At 47.3% G+C, this 18040-nt stretch overlaps 1 protein-coding gene across 1 annotated transcript in view; it reads right to left on the bottom strand.

The window, feature by feature from the left end:
- Positions 1-7246: 7246 nt before the first annotated feature.
- The window catches only part of LOC140403311 (adhesion G protein-coupled receptor E1-like), a 331002-nt gene continuing 320208 nt past the window's right edge, over positions 7247-18040 (bottom strand). The window contains exons 22-23 of the mRNA XM_072491155.1: positions 12159-12257; positions 7247-7993 (exon numbers count right to left, since the gene is read on the bottom strand). Of these exons, the coding sequence (XP_072347256.1) occupies positions 7988-7993; positions 12159-12257 (105 nt within the window). The 3' untranslated portion in view covers positions 7247-7987. The remainder of the gene's footprint in view (positions 7994-12158; positions 12258-18040) is intronic.

Consider the following 18040-nt stretch of genomic DNA (forward strand, 5'->3'; position numbering starts at 1 on the left):
TATGGGGAACAGGCAGGGAGGTGACTTTGAGACCAGGAAGAGATCAGCTATGATTTGATTGAATGGAGGAGCAGGCTCGAAGAGCTGAATTGCCCACTTCTGCTCCTAATCCCTATGTTCTGAAAACCCGGCAGTCCCTCCTCCGATCCCTAAGGTGCCCAATCCCTTCCCTCCCAAAACACCCCAACTTACCTTTGCCTGGCATCCATGACAATTCTTCCAAGGGCTCCCTTGGCCAGCAACTCTCGAGGGCGGGTCTTCCTTTCCCTGAGGGCCAGTGGTGCCACACTCACCTAGACCACCCCCAGCATATTATTGCAGCGAGTGAGCCTTTTTTCCTCACAGTCAATATTTCTCTACAGTCTGGTAAGTTTTTGGGGCAGTTTAACCTCCACTTACTAATTTGTTCTTTTGAGACAATTCAGACAAGAGGAGATAATCTAGTGAAGTAACTCCGGAAACATTTATTAAGCAACAAAAGTGATATTAAACAAAGCTGGGCAGCGACTTTACTGTCTTCATGTGGTTCCTGCTTCCTAATTTAGCCCAGGACACTTAGCGACACAAGGCCTTCTCTATTCTCTGACATTCGGTGTGTGATCTTCAGTTCAGTCTTCAAATTCAGCAGACCTGATAGCCCCAAGTTTGTGCTTTTTAACTCGTTTTAAACTACATGACTTGTGCATGGTCTGTTTCTGATTGGTTTGCGTGGGGCACAATCAGTTTCTGATTGGTTTGGATGGGCCATGGTCAGTTTCTGATTGGTTCTAGTGACGGACGATTATCCATTGTATTAACTATTCACAGAAATGTCTCTCTCAGTGGAGCTTTTCTGTTGTCTTATTAAATTTTGTGAGTTCCCACTGAGATAACTAACCTCAGGGTTAGTTTTGACCTCAGGGGTAGTTTTTGTGTGAGGGGTAGCTTTGGCCTCAGGGGTAGTTTTGGTGTCTGCTTTTACTTTTGGTGTTTGCCTATTCGAGTGCGATGTCTAGGATTGCTGACTAACATTCAGGCTCAGTAACCCAAATGTTTAATTGATGTCCTGGTGTCTTGTAGAATTCTTAACTGCCTGTGCTTTGTACAAGTTAAATGAAATATAGTAAAGGAGTGCAGAGTGGTGCACAGTCTTCCAGAAATTACAGGGTTACAGACGTTACATAAAATCTAAAGAAATACATATAAAAATCAGTGCCTAGAGATGGTGTATTAATTTTAAGATAAAAATATAGCCTAATACATTACAGGTTCAAGCCACAAAAACTGGAAAGCTACAAAAACCTGTTACAGAACTCAACTCTGGACTTACAAAGCCTACATGGCGAGATATTTGCTTTCACATAATGTTAACCTGGGCGTCGTCGTGTGAGTTACTGCCGTCCTGTGTTTTCCTGCAATTCAGCAAACCGTTGAGTAGGGTTAATCGATTAACATAATCCGATTACTCGACTGCTGCCAAAAGCAAACTGAAAGATCAAACCTCAGTTTTCCCGCAGGCCGGTGAAGTAAAGATGTTAATGAGGGGCTTGTCAACTTCACCGAGCGACAGAGCTGGCCCGTTGCTGTGTCAGGGACAGCTCACTGCCCATTTTAGAATGGAAAACTCATGTCAGAGTGACACCGACAGGCAGCACGAGGAACGACTGTCATTGTTGTCATAATATACACCAGTATATCATGGTGCAGACACACACACACTGATGGACACACAGCAAGACCAATCAACACACACAAACCGCAGCCAATCACCAGTTAGAGCACACTCACTATAAAGACAGGGGGCATCAGAGTTCCCGCTCATTCGGGATGCAGCCTCTTAGAAGGATAGAGCTTACAGCTTACAGCACAGATCTTCACCATGTGCTGAGTGCATAGACTGGTTAGGACAGGCATAGGTCTTTAGTTTAATCTAACATCGTGTTAACCCACAGTGAAAGTATGTTCAACTGTTTCTAACTTAATAAAATAGTGTTGTACTATTTTAAGTGTTGGTGGCCTGTATGTGTTCCACGGATCCAGAGCACCCAACACAACAATTGTAACTTTGGAAAATTCCATAGGATAGGAGGTCCTAACTCTGAAACCGAACTCGCAATGTCCATTTGATTTTGATATTTAAATTATAGATGCAATATGAGAGAACCAGTTAAAGGCTGTAATCAAACCCATGGGGCTCATGAGATGTATTTATAAATGGAGCTTTTGCAATCTGTTGTCTCTTTATTATGGGCATCAGTGGCAAGGCGGATATTGACCCCCCACCCTTAACTGCGTTTGAGCAGGTGGTGGGCTGCCTTCTTCAACCGCTGCAGCCCATCTGCTGTAGGTAAATGCACAGCAAAGTCTGGGAATTAGACTCTAACGGTGAATGAAAGGCCAATAGATTGTCAAGTTGGGATGGTGTGTGGCTTGGAGGGGAACATGCAGTGGTAGTGTCCCCATTCACCGGGTCACAGCTTTGGAGGTGTTGTTGAAGAATCCTTGGTGATTTGTTGCAGTGCAGATTGTTGATGGCGCAGACTGCTGCCACTGTGCCAGTGGTAGAGGGGGTGAATGTAAAGCTGGTGGATACAGCGTCAATCCATAGGGCTGTTTATTTCTGGATAGTGGCAAGCTTCCTCTGAGTTCCATAATTTTATTAACTTTTTAAAGTATTTTTCTGTGTCCCATACTTTTACCCATCTTCCCATTTCTTGTTAACCTGCTGTTAATCGATTAAATACCGGGCTCTATTATGGGGATGTCCAAAAGCAGCACCTTTAACTGTTGTGGGGCACACTGCCCCTTGCTGAAGGCTGCATCATTCAATGTGACAAATAGTGGGATGTCTCTACTTGCCAAACTTACCATCATTGCAGTCGCAAAACTGTTTCATGTTGAATTTCATGTTCAGTAAAAGCAGCCTTAGTGTTTATGGTTGCGTGGCTTCTTTAAGGGGGCAGGGTTCAACTCACCACATGACTGTCTTGGGGCCAATCGCGTGGCAGTGCGTGGGGCCCTGGGAGCAGGAACCTGGAGCCACTCTATTGTTTCCTATGCCTCTTACTTAACTGTCTTTGCCATTCATCAGTAAACCTCTTTCTGAATTATTGGAGGCCTCCAATGTTTGCCTCGAGCCACCACACTTACGGCGAGGTAAAGGTATTCGATCGCCATGTCATGAATTGAGGGAGGGAGCATTTGACAAAGTAGAGAAACTCCAGCAAGAGTTGGGAATCTTTTAAACCCTGAGTGAAAATGCCGACCGTTGGGAAACCAGATCAGTTTGACCAAGGGACTGAGCATTGGGGTCAGTCCATCGAACGGAACAGTTGGACCTTGGCGCCCACAGTGGACACCTTGCACCGAGTGTTTGCTATTCATAGGCTTCCTGAATCCATTATTTTGGAAAATGTCACTCGTCTTACTGGCAATGATCTCCAGGTTTATGTACGAGCAAATGGCATACGACACATGAGAACGTGCCCATGCCACTCGGCGACTAATGGATTGGCTGAGAGACTTTCAAGAATGCGATGAGAAAGCACATTAACTGCCTTTGCCTATCATCAATAAACTCCATTGTTAACTCCTTGAAGGCTCCAGTATATGTCTCAAGCCATATTGATTCATCTACTTCCTCTCTCGCAGTGACATTGAAATTTCTTCGCTTCATCACCACACTGCCCTGTCTCATCATGTTTGTCGATTTGCTTCCTTTTGGCCAAGATCTGCCATGTATCATTTTTCTACACTTATTAGGCACAAACACCCCGATCGGACTCTGCCAAGAGTTGTGTTAATTAACAGCTTTAGTAAATACCTTCAGCATTAAAAGAAAACAACTTCCATTTCTGAAGCAACTTTAATGACCACAGCACATCGCAAAACACTTCAGGGAGTGGTTTGAATGTGGCATGAGGAGTAGCTGAAGTGAGTAGTACAGGTGCTTTTTAGAGAAAACTGGATAGACACACGAGGGGGAGAGGAAGGTTAAATGTATAGAGTGGGAGGAGCATTAACTTGTATTAACCAGTCGGCCTGAATGGCCAGTGTCTGTGCTGTAAATTCAATGTTTATCGAAGTCCTTGTCCACAAGTCACTCAAGGCTAACATGCAGGTGCAGCAAGCTATTAGGAAGGCTAATAGAATGTAGCCTTTATCGCAAGAGGATTTGAATACAGGAGCAGTGAGATCTTGCTTCAATTGTATAGGACCTTGGTAAGACCCCATCTGGAGCGCTGTGTGTAGTTTAAGTCCCCTTACCACAGAAAGGATATTATTGCCACAGAGGGAGTGCAACGAAGGTTCACCAGACTTGTTCCCGGGATGGTGGGACTGTCTTATGAAGAGGGATTGGGGAAAACTGGGCTGGTGTTCTCTCGAGTTTCAAACAACGCGAGGTGATCTCATTGAAACCTGCAAAATACTGAAAGGAATAGACAATGTTGATGCAGGTAAGATGTTTCCCTTGGTCGGGCAGTCGAGAACCAGGGGGCATAATTTCAAAATAAGGGGGAAGATGAAATTTGGAGAAATTACTTTACTTAAAGGGTTGTGAATCTTTCAAAAATGTTTTTAATTGTTCATGGGATGTGGGCATCGATGGCTTGGGCCAAAATTCATTGCCCATCCCTGAGGGCATTTTAAGAGTCAACCACATTGCTGTGGATATGGAGTCACATGTCAACTAGGCCGGGTAAGGATGACAGATTTCCCCTGTTCCTATGTTGTGAGCAACATGTGGGGCGAAATTCTCCGGTATCGGCGCGATGTCCGCCGACCGGTGCCCAAAACGGAGCAAATCAGTCCGGCATCGCGCCGCCCCAAAGGTGCGGAATCCTCCGCATCTTTGGGGGCCGAGCCCCAACCTTAAGGGGCTAGGCACGCGCCGGACTGATTTCCGCCGCGCCAGCTGGCGGAAAAGGCCTTTGGTGCCCCGCCAGCTGGCGTAGAAATGACATCTCCTGGCGGCGCATGCGCGGGAGCGTTAGCGGCCGCTCACGGCATCCCCGCGCATGCACTGTGGAGGGAGTCTCTTCCGCCTCCGCCATGGTGGAGACCGTGGCGAAGGTGGAAGGAAAAGAGTGCCCCCACGGCACAGGCCCGCCCGTGGATCGGTGGGCCCCGATCGCGGGCCAGGCCACCGTGCGGGCACCCTCCGGGGCCAGATCGCCCCGCGCCCCCCCCAGGACCCCGGAGCCCGCCCGCGCCGCCTTGTCCCGCCGGTAAGGTAGGTGGTTTATTCTACGCTGGCGGACAGGCATTCTAGCAGCGGGACTTCAGCCCATCCGGGCTGGAGAATCGCGGGGAGGGGGGGGGGGGCCAACCGGCGCGGCGCGATTCCCACCCCCGCCGAATATCCGGTGCCGGAGAATTCGGCAACCGGCGGGGGGCGGGATTCATGCCAGCCCCCGGCGATTCTCCGGCTAGGTGTCCAGACTGAATCTAGCTGGTCATCCTGGAGATTGTTTCTGGGAAGCTCGGCCCTGCGGTTGCTTGTCAACAGGATGTGGACGAGCCATTTCTGATTGAGTTTTGGAGCAGGTGGAAGCTTCTATCTCATTCAGGCTTGCCCCATCCCATCAGCAAGATGACAACTCCTGGGACATTGAACAACAATTGATATAAATTGATGTCTGAGGCCTGATCTGCAGCCCAACTTTCCTGCAAGGTTTACTCTTGTTGTCAGATGCCCTTTTAAAGTGGCTACTTGCTGTTTTCTTAAGTTATATATAATATGTAATCATATAGATAATCATGTGCGTTGGTGTAAATCTGGAGAAGGGGGTGTAGATAGCCTGGGTCACATTGTGATCCAAAAAGACGAGGTGTTGGGTGTCTTAAAAAATATTAAGGTAGATAAGTCCCCAGGGCCTGATGGGATCTACCCCAGAATACTGAAGGAGGCTGGAGAGGAAATTGCTGAGGCCTTGACAGAAATCTTTGGATCCTCGCTGTCTTCAGGGGATGTCCCGGAGGACTGGAGAATAGCCAATGTTGTTCCTCTGTTTAAGAAGGGTAGCAAGGATAATCCCGGGAACTACAGGCCGGTGAGCCTTACTTCAGTGGTAGGGAAATTACTGGAGAGAATTCTTCGAGACAGGATCTACTCCCATCTGGAAGCAAATGGACGTATTAGTGAGAGGCAGCACGGTTTTGTGAAGGGGAGGTCGTGTCTCACTAACTTGATAGAGTTTTTCGAGGAGGTCACTAAGATGATTGATGCAGGTAGGGCAGTAGATGTTGTCTATATGGACTTCAGTAAGGCCTTTGACAAGGTCCCTCATGGTAGACTAGTACAAAAGGTGAAGTCACACGGGATCAGGGGTGAGCTGGCAAGGTGGATACAGAACTGGCTAGGCCATAGAAGGCAGAGAGTAGCAATGGAGGGATGCTTTTCTAATTGGAGGGCTGTGACCAGTGGTGTTCCACAGGGATCAGTGCTGGGACCTTTGCTCTTTGTAGTAGAAATAAATGATTTGGAGGAAAATGTAACTGGTCTGATTAGTAAGTTTGCAGACGACACAAAGGTTGGTGGAATTGCGGATAGCGATGAGGACTGTCGGAGAATACAGCAGGATTTAGATTGTCTGGAGACTTGGGCGGAGAGATGGCAGATGGAGTTTAATCCGGACAAATGTGAGGTAATGCATTTTGGAAGGTCGAATGCAGGTAGGGAATATGCAGTGAATGGTAGAACCCTCAAGAGTATTGAAAGTCAAAGAGATCTAGGAGTACAGGTCCACAGGTCATTGAAAGGGGCAACACAGGTGGAGAAGGTCGTCAAGAAGGCATACGGCATGGTTGCCTTCATTGGCCGGGGCATTGAGTATAAGAATTGGCAAGTCATGTTGCAGCTGTATAGAACCTTAGTTAGGCCACACTTGGAGTATAGTGTTCAATTCTGGTCGCCACACTACCAGAAGGATGTGGAGGCTTTAGAGAGGGTGCAGAAGAGATTTACCAGAATGTTGCCTGGTATGGAGGGCATTAGCTATGAGGAGCGATTGAATAAACTCGGTTTGTTCTCACTGGAATGAAGGAGGTTGAGGGGAGACCTGATAGAGGTATACAAAATTATGAGGGGCATAGACAGAGTGGATAGTCAGAGGCTTTTCCCCAGGGTAGAGGGGTCAATTACTAGGGGGCATAGGTTTAAGGTGAGAGGGGCAAGGTTTAGAGTAGATGTACGAGGCAAGTTTTTTACGCAGAGGGTAGTGGGTGCCTGGAACTCGCTATCGGAGGAGGTGGTGGAAGCAGGGACGATAGGGACATTTAAGGGGCATCTTGACAAATATATGAATAGGATGAGAATAGAAGGATACGGACCCAGGAAGTGTAGAAGATTGTAGTTTAGTCGGGCAGCATGGTCGGCACGGGCTTGGAGGGCCGAAAGGCCTGTTCCTGTGCTGTACATTTCTTTGTTCTTTGTTCTTTGCTATTTGTCTGATTTTTTTTTTTTTTCCCATATATGATTGTTAAATTTGTTCTATAATTTCTAACTGCAGCATTTGTGGAGAATTTATTCCAATGTTTTCCAAAGTTTAAGTAGATCGCAAGTGGGCTTGTGATATTTATGTAAATGTCCCCACAGTGCCAGAGGTTCATAGGCTGCTCCCCCCCTTTTGAGACCTGACTGGTGGTGATTTAACCTGAGTGAGGGTCACCACACCTCTGGCGAGGGGCAAGGTTGAGAAGACGAGGCCTTCATGAATAACCTCAGCCGGTACTGGAATTGAACCCACACTTTTGGAGAGCATGGGGAGAGATAGTTCCATCTACAGCAGTGTGTGGAGACCACCTTGTAATCAGTTAGCATCATGTTAATAAAACATAGAGTCTGCTAATTGCATTGCCCCCAGACTAAGTCCAGGACCACATATCAGACAAAAGACGGCAATAACAGAATTCTCATCACTGCAGCAAAGACGATGGTGGTCTTAATTTCTTCATCCATTAGATCTCCATAGCACAGCCAGTGAGAACAGCAGCTTCATCATTGCTTTCAGCTCTACAATGAAAGATTAATACGTCACTAACCAGAATAATAATTGTTAAAATCTAACTTTATTATTAAACTAATACCTGACTTTATTAGGAACTTGGCTTAGTAGTATGTTGGAGGGGGAGAACGTAGGATATAGGCCACAGTATAGAATGATGCCAAGGCAGTGTGACCAGGGGAACGTTATCTCATGTTCTGCTGCTCACTGGAACACAAAATGATACCTTGAAGGCTGTCTGTGCCAAACTGCTCGAGTAAGAATGGAATGTAGATGCCTGACTCCACGAGATAAGAAACTATGAGATGTAAAAACCTTGAGATACAATGATGAATACAAAGAGCAATACATAAATGTGTAAGGTTAGTAACAACCACGGAAACTATTCCTGGTTGGTCAAGAAAAGCATGAACACCCCGAGGCTGAAGATGATTGGGGGAACAAAGAACAAGAACAAAGAAAATTACAGCACAGGAACAGGCCCTTCAGCCCTCCCAGCCTGCACCGATCCAGATCCTTTATCTAAACCTGTCACCTATTTTCCAAGGATCTACTTCCCTTTGTTCCCTGCCCGTTCATATATCTGTCTAGATGCATCTTAAATGATGCTATCGTGCCCGCCTCTACCACCTCTGCTGGCAAAGCATTCCAGGCACCCACCACCCTCTGCGTAAAAAACTTTCCACGCACATCTCCCTTAAACTTTCCCCCTCTCACCTTGAAATCGTGACCCCTTGTAATTGACACCCCCACTCTTGGAAAAAGCTTGTTGCTATCCACCCTGTCCATACCTCTCATAATTTTGTAGACCTCAATCAGGTCCCCCCTCAACCTCCGTCTTTCCAACGTGAAATCCTAATCTACTCAACCTTTCTTCATAGCTAGCACCCTCCATACCAGGCAACATCCTGGTGAACCTCCTCTGCACCCTCTCTAAAGCATCCACATCCTTCTGGTAATGTGACGACCAGAACTGCACGCAGTATTCCAAATGTGGCCTAACCAAAGTCCTATACAACTGTAACATGACCTGCCAACTCTTGTACTCAATACCCCGTCCGATGAAGGCAAGCATGCTGTATGCCTTCTTGACCACTCTATCGACTTGCGTTGCCACCTTCAGGGTACGATGGACCTGAACTCCCAGATCTCTCTGTACATCAATTTTCCCCAGGACTCTTCCATTGACCATATAGTCAGCTCTTGAATTAGATCTTCCAAAATGCATCACCTCGCATTTGCCTGGATTGAACTCCATCTGCCATTTCTCTGCCCAACTCTCCAATCTATTTATATTTTGCTGTATTCTCTGACAGTCTTCCTCGCTATCTGCAACTCCACCAATCTTAGTATCATCTGCAAACTTGCTAATCAGACCACCTATACCTTCGTCCAGATCATTTATGCATATCACAAACAACAGTGGTCCGAGCACAGATCCCTGTGGAACAGCACTAGTCACCTTTCTCCATTTTGAGACACTCCCTTCCACCACTACTCTCTGTCTCCTGTTGCCCAGCCAGTTCTTCATCCACCTAGCTAGTACACCCTGAACCCCATACGACTTCACTTTTTCCATCAACCTGCCATGGGAAACTTTATCAAACGCCTTACTGAAGTCCATGTATATGACATCTACAGCGCTTCCATCATCAATTAACGTTGTCACTTCCTCAAAGAATTCTATTAGGTTTGTAAGACATGACCTTCCCTGCACAAAACCATGCTGCCTATCACTGATAAGTCTATTTTCTTCCAAATGTGAATAGATCCTATCCCTCAGTATCTTCTCCAGCAGTTTGCCTACCACTGACGTCAAGCTCACAGGTCTATAATTCCCTGGATTATCCCTGCTACCCTTCTTAAACAAAAGGACAACATTAGCAATTCTCCAGTCCTCCGGGACCTCATCCGTGCTCAAGGATGCTGCAAAGGTATCTGTTAAGGCCCCAGCTATTTCTTCCCTCGCTTCCCTCAGTAACCTGGGATAGATCCCATCCGGACCTGGGGATTTGTCCACCTTAATGCCTTTTAGAATACCCAAAACTTACCCCTTCCTTATGCCGACTTGACCTAGAGTATTTAAACATCCATCCGTAGCCTCAACATCCGTCATGTCCCTCTCCTTGGTGAATACCGATGCAAAGTACTCATTAAGAATCTCACCCATTTCCTCTGACTCCATGCATAAATTCCCTCTTTTGTCTTTGAGTGAGCCACTCCTTTCTTTTGCTCCTTATATATGAACAAAAGGCTTTGGGATTTTCCTTAACCCTGTAAGCCAAAGATATTTCATAACCCCTTTTAGCCCTCTTTATTGCGCGTTTGAGATTTGTCCTACATTCCCGATATTCCTCCAAAGCTTCATCAGTTTTAAGTCGCCTAGATCTTATGTATACTTCCTTTTTCATCTTAGCTAGTCTCACAATTCCACCCGTCATCCATGGTTCCCTAATCTTGCCATTTCTATCCCTCATTTTCACAGGGACATGTCTGTCCTGCACTCTAATCAACCTTTCCTTAAAAGACTCCCACATTTCAAATGTGGATTTACCCTTAAAGAGCTGCTCCCAATCCACACTCCCTAGCTCCTGCCGAATTTTGTTATACTTGGGCCTTTCCCCAATTTAGCACTCTTCCTTTAGGACCACTCTCGTCTTTGTCCATGAGTATTTTAAAACTTACGGAATTGTGATCGCTATTCCCAAAGTAATCACCGACTGAAACTTTAACCACCTGGCCGGGATCATTCCCCAATACCAGGTCCAGTATGGCCCCTTCCCGAGTTGGACTATTTACATACTGCTCTAAAAAACTCTCCTGGATGCTCCTTACAAATTCTGCTCCATCTATACCTCCAACACTACATGAGTCCCATTCAATGTTGGGGAAGTTAAAATCTCCCATCACGACCACCCTATTGCTCCTACATTTTTCTATAATCTGTCTACATATTTGTACCTCTACTTCATGCTTGCTTTTGGGAGGCCTGTAGTAAAGTCCCAACAATATTAGTGCACCCTCCTTATTTCTTAGCTCTACCCATATTGCCTCAGTGCTCGAATCCTCCATTGTGCCCTCCTTAATCATAGCTGTGATATCATCTCTGACCAGTAATGCAACTCCTCCACCCCTTTTACCTCCCTCTCTATCCCTCCTGAAGCATCTATACCCTGGGAAATTTAGTTGCCATCTTGCCCTTCCCTCAACCAAGTCTCCGTAATACCAATAACATCATATTCCCAGATACTAATCCAAGCCCTAAGTTCATCTGCCTTACCTGCTACACTTCTCGCATTGAAACAGGTGCAACTCAGACCACCTGTCCCTTTGCGTTCTTCATCTCTTCCCTGTCTACTCTTCCCCTTAGTCCCATTGAGTTTACTATCTAGTACCTTACTGGCCAGGAGGGGTCAATTGGATAAGTGCCAGGATGAAAGAGAGCTCCCCAAACAGATTTGTGCAGTGGAGAAATGAAGACATGCGCAAACAAGACTCGAGGCAAGGGAGAGCGAGAGAGAGAAAAACAGAGAAGAAGATCCAAAAACCAAAGGCTGCAAGAAAAGAAGTCACTGAGCACGCCCCCATCCAGTCATGGGAAATATGGCGACTTTACTATAGTCCAAGTTAGGTTTTAAACCACTGTTTGAGTTTATTGCAATTGATTATTGTAGAAATTAATAATCTCGTTCTGACTTTGACTTATTGAAGTAGTCCTCATGGATTATCTTTTTGCCAGTACATTTCCTGAATTGGGGAGGCAGTGGCGTAATAGTATTATTGCTGGACTTGTAATCCAGGGACCCAGGGTAACTTTCTGGAGACCTGGGTTTGAATTTCACCAGGGCAGATGGTGAATTTGAATTCAATAAAAATCTGGAATGAAAAGTCTCAATGATGACCATGAAATCATTGTTGATTATCGTAATGCCCTTTCGGTAAGGAAATCTGCCATCCTTACCTGGTCTGGTCTACACGTGACTCCAGAACCACCAGCAGTGTGGTTGACTCTTAAATATTCTCAGGAATGGGCAATAAATGCTGGCCCAGCCAGCGATGCTCACGTTCCATGGATAAATAAAATCTACATATATATATATATATATATATATAATTATAGCTACGTCTTACAGGGTGATTGTTGATTTAAGATGCCAGCCAAAGCCCACTTACCGACATGGTTATCATTGTGTTGCCAGCATCCGTCAGTGAAGCCCTTGTGTCCTTTGCCTTACACATCCTGGCAAAGAATTTTCGATACTCGGCCCTCACCTTAATTCACAATGCAACACACAGTCAGCAATTCAGCGACATGTAACCAAAATCGAACAATTAGGAATTTGTGCTCAATATGTGACCTTGTCATGTGAATAATGTTCAGAGTAAACCTGCTCTTGGCATAAATTAGATGGGATTTAAATATAGTTAATTTATGCAGTGACTTATGAGCTGGATTGATGAAGTTAGATGGGTTGTGACTTGAAGCTGATAAATTGCTGGGGGATAGTGGCGTACCGGATTGCTGGCATCTTCCTGCTTCCAGGTCATTTCCAAAGAAGCTGGGTAGAGGTACAGTGGCTACCTGCCCGCAAGTGACATGTAGAAAATTAAGGCAATTCAGGGGCCGATGAAGGCATCTTTTGTGAATCAAGTGGAATTTTCATGTCGACAGACGCAATCCCTCACCCACCTGGGGCTGGTTTAGCACACTGGGCTAAATAGCTGGCTTTTAAAGCAGGCCAGCAGCATGGTTCAATTCCCGTACCAGCCTCCCCGAACAGGCACCGGAATGTGGCGACTAGGGGCTTTTCACAGCACTCCGTATCGCCCTTCCCACAGCCAACTTTGAAATAGATGCAGCTTTAGCCTGTTTCCCTCCACAATAGTGGTCATGCAGCTGTAGCCATTTTTAATTTCAACAATTTGAAAGGTGCTGAGAGGCCTCCTCTCTCTCCCTTACCTTCATCGGCAGGCTGCAGGCCCTCTCAGTGCTGGAAGGCCCCAGTGACGGGTGCCTGCTCAATATCAGAGAAGAATACTATCGTAGAACACCTACAGTACAGAAAAAGTACATTCGGCCTATCAAGTCTACACCGACCCTTCGAAAGGGCACTTTACCCATGTCCGCTCCGCCCTATCCCCATAATCCCATCACCTAACCTGCACATCCCAAGACACTAAGGGGCAATTTATCACGGCCAATCCAGCTAACCCACACATCTTGGACTGTGGGAGGAAACCTGAGCACCCGGAGGAAACCCACGCAGACAAAGGAAGAACGAACAAACTCCACACAGACAATGATGCAAGGTTGGAATTGAACCTGGGTCCTTGGTGCTGTGAGGCAGTTGTGCTAACCACTGTGCCCATCTATCCTTAATAGATTGTCAGCGAGCCCTCGGGTCATTAGTTAGTCAATCCTACAAAGATTGTGTTGAGTGAGCATTCCTGACACGGTACGGCTCAGCAACCGCATTTGACCCCAACATCAGGATCTTGTCCTAAAAGGAAAACTGAGCCCAGTAATGTCAATATATTACATGGGCTGTAAAATGTTTTGGGCTGTCCTGCTATCGTGAAAGACACGGGAACCATGTAAGTCTTTATTTCTTTATGTAATGCAGGTCAAAGCCCTGTGACTGGTATTTCCTGCACTGTCACTGTTTAAAACGGAAATGAGGTGAAATTCCTTCTCTCAGAGGGTGGTCGCCTTTGCAACTCTCTTCCTGAGAAGGCGGTGGAATCAGAGTTTTTGAAAATTTTTAACACCAGGTTAAAGTCCAACAGGTTTGTTTGAAATCACTAGCTTTCGGAGCACAGCTCCTTCCTCAGGTTCGTTTGGAATCACTAGCTTTCGGAGCGCAGCTCCTTCATCAGGTGAGTGATCAGTCGGGCTGTTGGACTTTAACCTGGTGTTGTAAGATTTCTTACTGTGCCCACCTCAGTTGAAAACCGGCATCTCCACATCGTGGAAAATTTTTCAGGCAGATGTGAATACATTCTTGGGAAACAAGGGGGTGCTAGGTTATCGGAAGTAGGAAAGGTGCAGATTTGAGGTAGCTATCAGATCAGCCAGGATCTTGTTAAATTGTGGACTAAGCTCAAGGGGTTGAATGACCTACGGCTGCTCCTTATAGAATCCCTACAGTGCCAAAGGAGGCCTTCACCCGTGGAGTCTGCACCAACCCTCCAAAAGAGCAGCATACCTTGACCCTTCTCCTGACCTATTGCCGTAACCCCACCTAACCTTTGGACACTAAGGGGCAATTTAGCACGGCCAATCCACCTAATCTGCACATCTTTGGACTGTGGAAGGAAAGCGGAGCACCCGGAGGAAACCCACGCAGACAAGGGGAGAACGTGCAAACTCCACACAGACAGTGACCCGAGGCCAGAATGGAACTGGCGTTCCTGGTGCTGTGAGGCAGCAGTGCTGCTGTGCCACCCTTGTTGATATGCAATGAATTGTACTTTCTCTGCTTACTGTCATGATGTGCAGAAATACAGATAATGATATACAGACAGGCACAGACAGGCAGCTAATAAACACAGAGAACAGGACATGACCAATGAGCAGGCAGGACACTCAGGGGTGGTATCTCACTATAAAAGGCACGAGGCACTCACACTCTGCCTCTTTCCACTGATGAACATCTACAGAGTGAGTCAGGGTGTATGTACCATATCACACCTCCAGCACGTGGCTAAGAGCTAGTCTGGTTCAGTCAGACAGAGTAACCACACTTAGGTTAGCAGAGAGTCAAACTCATAGAGAACTGTGCTAACAGTGCTACTGGTTCAATAAATCAGATTGAACAAACTTCAAGGTCTGGAGTATCTTTTGGTTAACGCTGCATCCAGTTGCAGCCTGTGTTATCCCAGAGTGCATAACACGACATGCTACCAGGAGACTGCTTAATCTAGGTGGTTTACCTCAGTCCGTTCCGTGACGACCAGCAAATGTATCCCGGCACCATGGAAAAGATTCAGGCTCCTCACCAGCTCGGGACCTCTGGCAATCTCAGTGCTAACTGGCAGACATTCAAGCAAAAGTTTCTGCTGTACATCGAAGTTTCAGACCTCGTGGGTGTGTCTGATGCAAGGAAGACCACGCTTCTCCTCTCAACAGTGGGTGATCAAGCCATCAAACTCTTCAACTCTTTTCACTTTACGAAGACCAGGACAAGACAAAGTTTCAGACCATCCTGGACAAGTTTGACAGTCACTGTGAAGTGGACACCAATGAACTCTTCGAGCGCTACATATTCAAACAGCGTCTACAAGGCAAAGATGAATTTTTCATCTCCTTCTTAACTAACCTCTGTCCGCTAGCGCTGTCCTGCAACTTTGGTGATATTGCTGACTCCATGATCAGAGACCAAATCGTTATTGGAGTTCACTCTGATCCTCTGAGAGAGCAGCTACTGAAAATCAAGCATATGACCCTGCCAGTCACGATTGAAACATGCACAGTGCATGAGCACGCTAAAAATCGCTATGCCCAGTACAAATTGTCTGAAAATGAGAAACTTGCCTCCAACGAGGCAGAGAGTGCGCAGGCCATCTCCCGGATGCAGCGCCTCAGCATTGGTGAAAGCGGCCATTTCGCTCGCTTTTCCCAGGGCCCCACGCATGCGCTTTGCGAATGGGAAAATGAAGCGGCCGACACCCACACTGCGCATGTGCGACGACGACGCGTGCAGCGTCAGGACGCCAACGTCATGACTTGCACGAACTGCAGCAACGCCCACTTAAAGAAACACTGCCCTGCAAGAGGCAGGCAATGTTTAAACTGCAGGAAGCCTGGACACTATGCAGTCTTGTGCAGGTCTGCACCACCAGCTCCCAATTCCGACGACGGCGTGTTCAGATTGTGCAACAACGATTACAGGATTCTGATGCTGGCAGCACAACGGATCCAGAGGAAGAATGCTTGGACTCTGCCTACTGTGTGGGCATCATTACCAAATGTGAATATGTCACATTCAACTCATCACAAATTCAATCCATCCTCGCTGTGGATTCTGTGGACGACTGGAGTGTGATGATGCAGATCAACCACTGCTCCATCCAGTTTAAGCTGGACACAGGTGCTCTGCCAACCTCCTCTCACAGGCAGATTTCAAACGCATCAAGTAGCCCCCCAAGATCCTTCCAGCAGCCTGCAGGCTCCTGGACTACAATGGAAATGCCATCACGGGACTGGAATCCTGCCATCTACTCGTCTCCAACCGGAGCACCCTTGCACGGTTACGTTTTGAAATTGTCAAGCCAGACAGGGCATCCCTGCTTGGCGCGCAGGCCTGCAAGCAGCTGAACCTCGTGCAGCGAGTTTACACAACGACATCTTCCAATGTGGATCTTCAGGCCGGCATTGACGACATCCTCGCTCAGTATCCGGATATGTTCGACGGGATGGGCACCCTGCCATATCGATACAAGATTCTGCTACGACCTGATGCCAAGCCAGTGGTCCACGCTCCACGCCGGGTCCCGGCTCCACTGAGGAAGCGCTTGAAGGCACAGCTCAAGGATCTTCAGCAACAGGGCATCATTTCCAAGGTAACCGAACCGACTGACTGGGTCAGCTCGATGGTATGTGTTAGAAAGCCTTCGGGAGACCTGCGCATTTGCTTTGATCCCAAGGATCTCAATAAGAATATAATGCGTGAACACTACCCCATCCCGAAGCAGGAGGAACTCACCAGTGCGATGGCACACGCACATTTTTTCACCAAGTTAGATGCATCACATGGATTTTGGCAAATCCAGCTGGGTGAGTCCAGCAGAAGGCTCTGCATCTTCAACACACCGTTTAGCAGATACTACTGTACTCGCATGCCGTTTGGCACTGTCTCGGCATCGGAGATCTTCCATCGCATCATGGAGCAGATGATGGAAGGCATTGAAGGGGTTCGTGTGTATGTGGACAACATCATCATATGGTCCACGACCCCTGAAGAGCATGTTTCCCGTCTCCAGCAGGTATTCCACCGTGTCCATGCCAATGGCCTGAAGCTGAACAGGTCCAAATGTTTGGCATGTCGACACTCAAGTTCCTAGGTGACCAGATCTCTCAGCAGGGCATGCGCCCGGACACAGACAAGGTCAAGGCCATCAAAGCCATGAAGGTCCCTGAAGACAAGAAGGCGGTGCTGCCCTTCCTGGGCATGGTCAATTTTCTGGGCAAGTTCATCCCAAACATGGCCTCACATACCACAGCCCTACGAAACCTGGTGAAAAGGTCCACTGCCTTTGAGTGGAAGGCAGCACATCAGGCAGTGGTTGGAGCTGAAAGCCAAGCTCACCACGGCACCCATCTTGGCATTTTTCGAGCCAGACAGGGAGACGAAGATCTCGACAGATGCGAGCCAGGATGGCATCGGTGCGGTGCTGCTTCAACGCAATGGCACTTCATCCTGGGCACCGGTAGCCTACGCATCGAGGGCCATGACGCCCACTGAAACAAGGTATGCGCAAATAGAGAAGGAATGCCTGGGTCTTCTCACTGGCATTCTCAAGTTTCACGACTGTGTCTACGGCCTGCCGACATTCACTGTCGAGACGGATCATAGGCCTCTGGTCCACATTATCCTGAACAACATGAAGCTTCGGTTGCAGCGCATCCTCCTCAAACTCAGAAGGTACGACTTTGATTTAGTGTACACACATGGCAAGGAGCTTATCATCGCTGATGCATTATCCCACTTCATCACATTGCCTAGTGAACTGCTGGAAATCATCCGCCAGATTGAATCACAGGTGCAGCTGTGTGCTAGCACCCTCCCGGCATCTGATGAGAAGGTGGTTCGTATCCACGAGGAGACAGCCAAAGACCCCCTCTTGCAGCGTGTCATGCACCACCTCGCCAATGGCTGACAGAAAGTGCAGTGCCCTCAATTCTACAATGTAAAGGACGACCTGATGGTGATTGATGGTATCCTCCCCAAGCTGGACAGGCGTGTCACTCCACTCAGTCTCCAGAGCTTGATGCTCCGCCAAATCCATGAGGGACACCTGGGCATCGAGAAGTGCAGACGCAGAGCCAGGCAGGC

Source organism: Scyliorhinus torazame, chromosome 27 (assembly GCF_047496885.1).
Source record: "Scyliorhinus torazame isolate Kashiwa2021f chromosome 27, sScyTor2.1, whole genome shotgun sequence".
NCBI classification, from domain to species: Eukaryota; Metazoa; Chordata; class Chondrichthyes; order Carcharhiniformes; family Scyliorhinidae; genus Scyliorhinus; species Scyliorhinus torazame.